The following is a 12,061-nucleotide window of genomic DNA, read 5'->3' as shown; positions in this document are numbered from 1 at the left end:
TGAAATTGAAACTATTTCTAGTCATATGAAAGGGTACTCCAAATCACTATTGATCAGAGAAATGCAAATTAAGACAACTCTGAGATACCACTACACACCTCTCAGATTGGCTAAAATGACAGGAAAAAATAATGATGAATGTTGGAGGGGATGCGGGAAAACTGGGACATTGATGCATTGTTGGAGGAGTTGTGAACGAATCCAACCATTCTGGAAAGCAATCTGGAAATATGCCCAAAAAGTTATCAAACTGTGCATACCCTTTGACCCAGCAGTGTTTCTTCTGGGCTTATATCCCAGAGATATTAAAGAAAGGAAAGGGACCTGCATGGCCAAAATGTTTATGGCAACTCTTTTTGTAATGGCTGGAAACTGGAAAATGAATGGATGCCCATCAATTGGAGAATGGTTGGATAAATTGTGGTATATGAACATTATGGAATATTATAGTTCTGTAAGAAATGACCAGCAGGATGAATACAGAGAGGCTTGGAGAGACTTACATGAACTAATGCTAAGTGAAATGAGCAGAAACAGGATATCATTATACACTTCAACGATACTGTATGAGGATGTATTCTGATGGAAGTGATATCTTTGACAAAGAGAAGATCTAATTCAGTTCCAATTGATCAATGATGGACAGAAGCAGCTACAACCAAAAAAGGAACACTGGGAAATGAATGTGGACTACTTGCATTTTTGTTTTTCTTCCCAGGTTATTTTTGCCTTCTGAATCCAATTCTTCTTGTGTAACAAGAGAACTGTTCAGTTCTACACACATCTGACATTTTAAGTTTCTAGGATATACTATAACATATTTAACATGTATAAGACTACCTGCCATCTAGGGGAGGGGGTAGAGGGAGAGAAGGGAAAAGTCACAACAGAAGTGAGTGCAAGGGACAATGTTGTAAAAAGTTACCCATGCATATGTTCTGTCAATAAAAAGCTATAATTTTTAAAAATGTCATTACAATTTTACAAATAAAGAATGTTGCTGATTTTATGTAAGATCCTCAAGTAGGTTAATTAATGTTTGTGTCTCTTATAGGATGATGGCTCCATAATGAAAATTTAAAATTCAGTTCATGAGATTCATTAGGTTGTTATTTGCAGAATGTGTAGAATTTTATCTAGACGAAAAGAAGAGGAAACAGGAGTACAAAGGGATCTGAATTGGTGTTCTCTTTCCCCTACTTTGACCATTATTGATATTATACCTATTTAGTATGTACTCAGGCTCTTATTCATTCTTTCTGTCATCTATCATTAAGCCCCCTTTTCTCCACTTTTCTGTACCTACCTCAGTACTATAAAGTTGAGTCAGTCTCTATCTACATGAAAAAAAAAACAAACCAAACCTTTTTATGGAAGTTTCTCTCCCAGAAGTGACAGACTATCTAATGATAATATCAAAAACATCATGAGAAAACAAAGATTGTACTTAACAAAAGATTGTTCTTAATAATCCTTTCTGGAATTCCAAAATCTCTACAATCTTTATCTTAAAATTAGGCTTCATCAGTTAAAATCAGACACAATAAAACCAAACTTTATTAGTACACAAAGCACTATGCTATACACAAAATTAATAGTCTCAGGTGGCAACAGTGATATTCTCACACAGTGCTACTATTGCTTCTTCTTGTTCCCGAGCCTTCTCTTCATCCTCACTGAACAACTCTGTGGCATCACAGATCATTCGGATGTGAGTCAGGAAGGTATTCACTGGCTTTGCCCCTAGCCAGATATCTTTAATATAAAGAGATACCAGGAACACTGCAGCAGCTGAAAAATGGAAAGTTACATAGACGTCAGAATACGAAAATCATTCAGACTGAAAACAATTCAGTGACTCAAAGGCATTACCTTAATTTCAAAACATGTTTATATGCACCTGGCAGCATTTTAACAAATACTACTTGATAATACAGATGATTAAAAACTGATCATGCTCATGACTAACTTTGGCTTTGACCTAAGTCAAAATGACACTTCCTTATACTTAGAATAATTGTGGTGGGTTGATAATTTGAACCTCCTTGGTATTAACAACTAATGTTAAGAATAAATATCAGATATACTGGGACTTCCACCTCCACATCACCTTCATATTTACCCTCTATTTTTCATTCCCATATTGACCATCTTATTACAGGCTCTTTATGGCTACCCAAGTGGACTACTGAAGTAGCCTCCTAACATGTTTTGCTTCTCTCCTTGCTTCAGCTCATATTTTATACAACTGTCAGAATGGTTTTTCTTACACACATTCAGTGTTTATTACTTGTGACAATCAACAATTCTGAGAGGGTTTCATTTAGTGACAGTAATGGTGACACATGGTTGCGTCTACTGACAAGAAACTGCCTGGATTGAACTGGTTTCCCACCTTTATTTCTCTCTGGCTGAGACACATTTTAGGACCCGTGCATGATTAGTGCTCTCTTTTGCTGACTTTTTATTTTGTGGTTTTTAAGGATGGATATTCGTAACTCCAAGGACTTTTGAAAGAGAATGTTTCAATAAATATTAGAGATAGTCCAACAGCTGTTGGCACAGGAAATCAAAAGTTCCAATAATCATTCAAACCAACAATGTTTAAAAAAAGGATCAGTTGTACCGAAGCATAAAGGAAAGGACTATACAAAACAGAAAACTTTGAAAACTACCCAAAACCCCTCTAATTCTCAGAAAACATGCAAAGATATTCAGAGGGAATTAGTAGCTGGAAGGCTGGTTAGTGATTCCTGGTATTGGGTTTCCTGCAGTTGGAAAATAAAGGGGGAAATATTTTTTGCTGTTCCTTAAAAAATGTACACTTACACACAATGTCATAAAAGTGTGGTTTCATAATGAATTTTTAAAAATATATTAAAATTTTGTGAACTCAATGTGAAGTTGTATAAAACAAGTGCTTGCCATCGAGGGAGCACTATAAAAACATTTCAAATATGTAAAATGTAAGCTGATTGTAGAAGTCAATAAATTTAATTGTTTAACTTTGTCACCTGTTCATTTGCACACCAATGTGGTTATATTTCTACCTAAATCAATTCCTGTGCTAGAAAAAGGGTGGACGGTCTAAACTGGGACACAATATGGCACCCACTTCTTACTTGTATTGTAGTGAAGAGAATACTGGATTTGGAGTCAAAAGACCAGGTTCTGAAACCCAATTCCCCTCTTTCTGCTCTTAGACAAATCATTCAGTTTCTTTGGCCTGTTTCTTCTTCTATAAAATGAAAGGTTGGACCAGAGCTCTAAGATTCCTTCCAGCTGAAAATTTTATAATGTATTAACAATCTACAAAAAACAAATTTCCAAAGGTTTCTAATGACTTCTTTATTACCAAATCCAATGATCTGTTCTCAGTTCTTAACCTTACTTGATCATCTACAGTTTCTAATCCTTCTGAGCAAATGTTAAATGTAACTGGTTTCCCTGATGCCATTTCTCTTCTGACTTCTATCTGATCTATATTCATGGCCATAACTACAGATGGTTCTTTTCTCTTTCTGATCTCCTAGATACAACTATTTCTCAAGGTTATTTGTATTTTAGTTCATTGTATGTTTGTAATATCTCCTCATTGGACTGAAACTATAAAGGGAGAGACTGTCTTATCTGTATCTTTCTTCCTCTTCCCCAAGCATCTGGCCTTCTCACTTACTCCCTGTAGCAAGTCCTTTATTATATTTAGGATAAAACAGAAAATTCTATTGGATTTCTAAAGTCCTTCACAAGTCAACGCTGCTTCTGTCATTCCTCTCCATGGCCTTCTCAAACAAGATACTACTATCTTCTGATTTTGGATACTGTCACTGGCCTAGAATTCTCTATTCCTTTATCACCTTGTTCTAGGTTTCTTCAAGTCCCAGATAAAATCTCATCTTATACAAGAAATCTTTCTCAATCTTCCTAATGCTAATGCCTTCCCTTTGTAATCATCTCCAGCATATCATACACAACCAAATATGCATGTCTATCTGTATTTATATCTCTACCTACCTGTAAGTGTATGTGTATATATATATATATATATATATATATATATATATATATATATATATATATATATATATATATATCTTGTTTGTACACAATTTTTTGCACATTATTTCCTCCATTAAATTGTGAACTCCTTGATAACAGGCCTTTGCATCCCTAGCACTGAGCATAGTAGACACTTAATAAATAAATATTTGTTGACATAACCTTCCTGAGCCTCAGTTTCATGATTTCTAAAACAAGGAGTTTGGATGAGATGGCTTTTCAAGTCCCTTCCAGCTTTAGCTTGATGTCCACTTTATTTGCTTCCTCAAACAACTTGACCTCCCAATTCCCCAATTTTCATGACCTACGTTTTTTTTTCCTAACCGCAGGACACTAAGGAATGGTTACACCATAGATTTCATTACTGTCCAAGATACTCCAATTAAATGATCAAAACTCTGGCATTCTTTTTCATTTCATCTCTCTATATGTTCTTCACTTACTCTTTTTCCTCATGATGACTTCCAATTCCTCTATCCTGTAGTTCTCTCTCATGTCATTACTCCTGTCTTGACTTCATTATTCCAACTCTATAGTCCTCTGGAAGTTCTTGCCCTTCTTCCTATTGCTGCTAATGCCTTTCCAAATTCCTATTTATTATTACTCCTATCTTCCACCCATTCTAATCCTACTCAGGTGCTGATGATTGATACTAGAAATAAACAACACAGATGACGAGGTCCATTCTTTTATCTAAACATAAACTCTCCTCAAACTTCCCATGTTTTCCTTGACCCAACTTTCTCAGGACTTGTGATTCATATTTTACTCAAAAAAGAGCTTAATCCTGAGTTTCCTTTTCTCCCCTTTACTTTATCTCAAAACCTCTTGACATCATTCTTTCTTTACTTCTTTATTCCAGTCTCCAATAATGAGGTTGCCCTTTCTTCAAGAAGGCCAACGCTTCTACTTGTGTCCCTTATCCCATCCCGTTTTCTACAGCAGATTGTCCCCTCAATCACCACCTTTTTCTAACTAATCTTTCATTTCTCTCTTTGTTCTGACCTGCTGCCTGCAAACATTCCCAATTCTCCTTCATCCTTAAAAACAATTACTATATCCTATCATCCCCCCCTTCAAGTTATGATCTTGCATATCTTTTTCATTTCTCAGACAAACTCCTCTAAAAAGCTATTTACACTTTACTTTTACTTCTCTTCTCATTCACTCCTTTTAAATCCTTTTTCATCTTCTATTCTTAAGTGAAATTTTCCTTCCTAAATTTATTGATGATTTATTCATTGAACTGCCAAATCTGATCATTTTTTTTCTCAGTCTTTATCCTCCTTAATTTCTGCAATATTTAACACTGTTGATGAACCAAGTCTCCCTCTATTTTCTGGAGTTGTGTGCTTGTTTTTTAAAGTCACTGCCTTCTCTTAGTTTTCCTCCTGCCTGTCTGAAGGCTTCTTTTCAGTTTCCTTTGCTAGTTCATCATCCACATCAACTACTAGGATATATCCCAAGGCTCAGTTTTAGGCTCTTTTCTTTCTGTACTCTCAATGTGATTTAGTCAGAGTTAGATTATCAACTCTAAACAGATAGTTCCCAGAACTATCCAGCCCTAGTCTCTCTTAAGTTCTAGTCCCAAATCACCAATCATTTAAATGATTTAGGAGGCCCCAGCCTCCTAAACACAATATGTCTAAAACAAAATTCATTATTCTCTCCCAAACCTTCTCTTTCCTGAACTTCTCTATTTCCCTATTTCAAAAGTATCATCATTACTCCCATCAAAGTTTACTAGTACCTTAGGCTTAGCTTTGCTTCCCAATCAGTAACCAACTCTTGCTATTTCTGCTCTTTTAACAACTTGCATGTTTCTTCTCTCCTATTTATCTCCACTAACACAGTCACCACTTTAATTTGGACCTTCATTACCCCTTATGGGATGATTTAATTGGTGCCTCTTCCCATTCTCATAGACCCTCTACAAAGTGGCCAAACTGATTTTCCTTAAGCAACGATTAGACCATGTCACTCCCTTAACTCAATTAATTTTAGTGGCTCCCTATTGCCTTGAAGACAAAACATAAACTCTGGCCCTGCTTTTAAAGCCTTTTACAACTTGGCTCCACCTTTCCTTTCCCATCTTATTATATATTACTTCCTTCTTGTATTCTGTCCAAACTAACTTTCTTGCTATTCCTCACACATGGCACCCCAACTCCCTCAGCACAACCTGTCCTCATGCCTTCTTCTCCCCTCTTTCTCCCCAACTCTGCTCAGGCTCCACTTTTTACAGGAAGCCTTTGCTGGTAACTCCAAGTAGTACAGTACCCTTCCTTCCTAAACTGTTCTGTATTTAGGAGGCACAATGAATGCAGTAGTGGGCCTGGAATCAGGAAGGTCCAAGTTCAAATCTGGCCTGACACTAGCTATATATATATATATAGTGACTTAGCCTCTGTCTGCTTCAGTTTCCTTAATTGCAAATAAATAGGGATAATTAAGGGATAATAACAGCATCTATTTCCCAGGGTTCTTATGGAGATCAAGTAAGATGACTGTAAAACACTTAACCCAATGGCTGGCACCTAGTAGGCATTTCATAAATGCTTCTTCCTTCCTATTTGTTTTGTACATGCATCATGTCTATGTTGTCTTCCTCAATAGAGTTCCCTAAAGCAATAGCTTTTGTCTTTGTCTTTATATACCCAGCACTTTGTACAATGTGTAGCACACAGCAAGTGCTTACTAAATGCTTGTTTACTGATCAAAATGAAAGTATATTACCTTGTTTTGTTTTGTCTTCTTCATCTGTAGAAGAAAGAGCGATTGTTTCTACCACTTCATGAAAAGAGTTCTCTATTGGGCCCTGGGATGCCATTAAGTGAAGCATGACTGTATTGAAGAGGCAGAAGACGCTCTGAGAGGCTGCTTTCAGTTCTCTGGCATGGGAAAGCTGGCTGTACAGCTTAAAGATGCTATTTCTCCATGTAACATCTCTGACAAGTTCTGAGACAACCACAGGATGAAGCAAAATGCTGCTTTTAAACCACCTGAGGACCTCTGGAATTCCCTGGACATCCAGCGCTGGGTCCATGAGGGAGCTGATCTCCCATTGGGCCACCAGAACAGCGGTGGCCCCAACAAGATCCACAGCTTCTCTCTCTGGGTCAGGAGCTAAGGAGACTCGTTCTTGCTTTGGCTCTGTCTCTACCACAGCAAAGGCGGGGTCCCAGTGGGTCAGTATGGATCTCAGGAGACCTCGGCATTTCATCAGGTTGGAAGCCTTTAACTCTGGATCAATTGTTTCCTCTGGATCCACCTCCATCTTTTTTTTGTTACGCTGAGCTTTAGATCGAGCTGGTGCAAGGGGTTTGTTCCTATCTTTAATAATTTCTGTCACACACACACACACACACACACACACACACACACACACACACACAAACACAAAAACAATACCATAAGTAATATGAATGACTCACAAATACTCACTATTAGACATATTTATTGAGCACTCAGTAGCTGCAAGGCACTATGAGAAATGTAAGATGAGCAAGACATGGTCCCTACTTTTATGCAGCTTACTTACTGTCCCATGAAGGAGACATAATAAATATCAAAATAGTCAAGAAAAGTTATTTAGGTTCATTAAAGAGTTACATAATGCTTTGGGAATTCAGACAGATTAGTACATGTGGCAAGGAGATGGAATAAGAGCAGAACTATGGATGAGGTGGTATTTGAGATGGGTCACAGAAGACTGGGTAGTTTTTGAAAGTAAAAGTTTGGGAGAAGAGGGTGGGGCAAAAAGGGGCTTTTCAGGGCAAGGAACAGAGTAAGCGAAGGGAAGATGGCAGAAAAACTCAGGTTAGCATAGCAAATAGTCTAAAGTGCAGCATATATGAAAAATAATTGTAGGAAGATGTAGAAAAGTAACTACATTGATAGAGTGATAACTTTCTAATATTTTAAAAACAACATAGGTATTTATAACCTATTTCCCTCCCCTCTTGCTCTAGGGCAATGAAACAAATTGAAAGAATGGAATGAAAGTGTTAGAGGACCTAGATTTAAATTTTAGTCTGTCACTATCTAGTAAATGGGATCTCAGGCAAATCACTTTCCTCTGGGCATCAGTTTTCCAATCCATACTAGAAGTTTGGATTATATGAGCTCTAGGATTCTACCTCACTTTAAATGAATGAACCTAAATGAAAAAACATGAAAGGTATATATACAGGGCTTTGTGTATAAACTGTTCCTTCTGGTCCAAAGAATGATCCTAAATGAAAAGTCATGAAAGGTATACATGCAGGGATTTGAGTATAATCTGTTCTTTCTCATCCAAAGTTTTTAAGGTATCTAACATTAAGTTCAAAATAATTTTTTTAATTCAAAAAATTAAAAAGTTTATATAAAAAATAAAACAAAAAAGATAAAGTATAGGAAAGAATTCTCCTAACTACAGAATTCTCCTCCCATACTAAATGAAACTGAGATACCTTAAGAATTGCCTCTTGAATAAGAAGACCTCAGTCTTCTTAGGGGGTTTTAGATAGTAGAGGATATAGCAGAAAAGCTGAAAGGGAAGAATAAAAGACAGTTTTACTTAGGGGATAGTCCTATAATTTGAATCCTTTCCTGCTGCCTGCTCTTCAGGACCTAGAAGACATACATAGTTTGGATGAAATGATAAACTGTAACATAAACAGACATCAACTTTAAAACTTACTCATTAATTCCTTGACTTGGTATTTTTCAATCACTGTTTTCAAGTCTTCTTGGAGTTTAACATCTCCCATAATTATGCTCCACTTATGTAAGAGCATGAGGACATCTTTGGTAGAAAATACATTTTCATTTACAGTCAATCGGTCCATTTCCTTGAAGGCTTCTAAAACAGTTTCTCGGTACCTCAGCACAGAGCTCAAAGTACTAAAATAGTGAGTGATCTGGATAGAGTCCAAGGTGGGCCTATTTAAGGATCAAAAAATGACAGACACTTATTCAAAAGAGTCTTTTCTCTAGGTTTAGTTCCTAGTGGTACAAAACAGATGTAAGCTCTGTCAAGAAATCTTGACAGATTTGGCAGAAAAAACCTTGTAGACCAAGACTCTTGCAGTTTAAATAGATTTTTGTCCAAAGAACATTAGTTATCTTTTGCCAACATGAGATATCATAACCTCCTAAAGATGGAAAGATTGAATAATAGATGTAAATTTAATTACTAAGTAAAAAATGTTCCATAGGGAAACCTCCAATACTGTACTCTATCTTTCTTTCTGGGAAGCCACTAAAGTTTCCTCTAAACTTTTTAAGTTATTATCAAACATGGCAGAAAATAGACAGGGTTCTGTTGATCATGGGTAAACATAGCCTTCTGAACTCTCCATGTAAACTCAAATATCCATGTAACACAACAAGTTTTGTTTTTAAAAATAAAAGATCCAAATATTTACATTAGTGATTAAGTCAATTCCCCTGGCCAATGTGCCTTTCCCAGTCTTTACTTACCCTAAATAAAGATGGCTACTGAGCAACTTAAATTATGAACACATATACAAAAAATTAAAATTCTGTTTCTAATTTTTTCAAGAGATCTATCGAGGTATTGTGATCAATTTGTTATTTTGATTTGTGTTACTTAGTTAAATCACAAATTCTAGGTCTTAAGTTCTTTTGTCAACAAAAACAGTCATTAAATGATAATTAATATTTTTCATCTCATCTTATGAGTGTTTAGTGAGGATGAACTATTTGAAACAAAACCAAAGCATAAGCACTAAAAATACAGATGGATTTGAGGTTTTAAACAAAAATCATACATGATTAATCCCTAACTGGTTATTAAGGGATGAGAACAAAGCTTATGATAACATCCTTAACTTTATTAGGCTGAAATTTTGGCAGACAAGTCTACCCATTTATAAAATATTTCTTAGTATCCCTGGCACATTAAACTGGATGGATCATTAGTACTTTTTAAGTTTTTACAAATCTAGTAAAAACTACATAAAGGAAGAAATAAAGGCAGGGATTTAATAGTCTCCCTGAGGTCATATGGTGAGCCAACATGTTCATTAATAGGATAGCCCCAAGCACAAAGAATAAGAGCACTTACCGAAGATATTTCGCCAACACAACCAAAACATAGAGGAATTCATTGACAAATTGTAGAGGAAGCAGCTTTGGTGACTGTGTAGCCACAAGCTCGCAAGGATGGTCTTCCTGTATTTCCATTCTTTTGTTTCCCAAGTTGGATATCCAGAGAGTATGCAGCAAGCATATAATGTTGGATAGCATCTGGTTTTCCAAAAACCTACAACCAAAGACACATAGCTCTCAGGACTTTTTTCAAAATTGCTGCCTTCCAAGTAAATTAGTCAGCTAAAGTAGACTAAAAAAACAAAACAAAACAAAACAAAAAAACACCAAAGAAAAATGATGCTATTTTGTCCAAAAATCTAAAAACATCAACCAGGATGATCTAAAAGTATCAAAGTAGACTTAGTACTTTAGATTTAGGATTAGATTTCTTTTTTTTTTTTTTTTTAATGATATAAAATATTTTTTAAATCTCTGAGAAAGTCTATATAAAGGTTCTATTACTACCAAATATATGAAAAGTTTTGTTTCTTATTTCTCATACAAGGTCTCTCTTCAAACTTTACCTCAATTAAAAAGCTGAAAGTGAAGAAAACACCATATACAAGAAAACATAACAAAGCAACTCTAGACCATTTAGTATTAGTATTTTGTATTTAAAAAAAAAAAAAAAAAACTCATCTAACAAATAAGCATAGAAAAATTTACCCCTTGGCCCTCACCCTGACAACATTATAGATCTTTGGATTTATCCAATACTAGGGATGCTAGATTCTTTTGCTTCTTTCAATATGATGCATATTTATTTTGTAGCACTGATGGGCCTATTAATTTATTTAGTTATGTATTATTCTTTTAATAACACCAAGAATATGATTTAAAATTAATTTTTAAATTAACTTTATAAAATACATATGCTGAATGTGAAATGTTTCTTACCAAAGAAAAACTTTGGAAAATATTAATCAATATTATCTTGGAATGTCTCATTAGATATACATGAAGTTGAATACCTGATCAATATGATGCATAAGTTATAGAAAAGACAGCTTCTGTTTTATTAAAGTGATTATGTCCTGAATAAATTCTCACTTTTCAGTTTCAATTATGCTAAAGATAAATGTAACATCTTTCCTGACAATTTACTTATCTTGTAAAGTAGTCCCTTATACTTCTGTAGTTTATAATACATATGCTGTTTATTATAAAAATAGCAATAATACCACCTTATATTTGTGTGGGAGAGTTTTCAAAACACTTTCACAGACATTTTAGAACTGTCCACCACCAATATATCTGCATGATGTTTTGAATATCCCTGTTTCCCCTTCTGAACAGGTAGCACAATACACTGGAAAGTAGAGGAGAAGACCTCTGTTCAAATAGCAGCTTTGCCATTTACTACATGTGTGATTCTGGACAAGTCCCCCTGGATCTCAGATTTCTCACCTATAAAAAAAAAAAAGAGGGTGGAACTAGATGGATGCTGAGCCCTAAATCTAAAATTCTATATTTTTCTACTTCTTAAATAGTCAGGAACCCAGCAGTGCAACAGACTCTTTCTAGTCCCACTCTTGCATAGTGGAAAATAAAGACTTCCAGGGTATAATTCAGAGTTAGTGCATGGATATATGCTTTTAAAAAGCTATTCTGGTTTTTGATAATCATACACCTCTCATTTTTTAGTCAGAAACTGAGACCCAGAGAAGCTAAAAGAATTTTAAGTTTATCTAAACACAGTATGTGATCACCACCTTTCCTAATATAGGATTGGTAAATGATGCTATTTTCTAGTCAGGAAAAAGTGATATTGCTAACCATGGAGTATTTCATAAAATCTAAAATAGGTCATTTACTATCTTGAAAGGTTTGTTACACCATTCATTTATCTTTCTGAGTTCTTGGACTACCAGAATTGTTCTTCTCTTTTTTGTAATATCAAACA

General features: G+C 35.3%; 1 protein-coding gene across 3 annotated transcripts in view; it reads right to left on the bottom strand.

Moving 5' to 3' along the window:
• Positions 1-1,528: 1,528 nt before the first annotated feature.
• The window catches only part of URB1 (URB1 ribosome biogenesis homolog), a 96,841-nt gene continuing 86,308 nt past the window's right edge, over positions 1,529-12,061 (bottom strand). Inside the window, exons 36-39 of one of the 3 annotated variants that reach the window (XM_012544405.3) lie at positions 10,133-10,330; positions 8,744-8,985; positions 6,796-7,404; positions 1,529-1,791 (exon numbers count right to left, since the gene is read on the bottom strand). In XM_012544405.3, coding sequence (XP_012399859.1) covers positions 1,601-1,791; positions 6,796-7,404; positions 8,744-8,985; positions 10,133-10,330 — 1,240 coding nt within the window. In that variant the 3' untranslated portion in view covers positions 1,529-1,600. Of the gene's footprint in view, positions 1,792-6,795; positions 7,405-8,513; positions 8,591-8,743; positions 8,986-10,132; positions 10,331-11,342; positions 11,566-12,061 lie in introns of those variants that run through there. The other 2 variants (XM_023498904.2, XR_004232936.1) reach the window with 2 other exon arrangements.

This window comes from Sarcophilus harrisii, chromosome 3 (genome assembly GCF_902635505.1).
Source record: "Sarcophilus harrisii chromosome 3, mSarHar1.11, whole genome shotgun sequence".
NCBI lineage: Eukaryota > Metazoa > Chordata > Mammalia > Dasyuromorphia > Dasyuridae > Sarcophilus > Sarcophilus harrisii.
The sequence above is the reverse complement of the archived record's forward strand: the minus strand, read 5'-3'. Positions and strand labels throughout refer to the sequence as shown.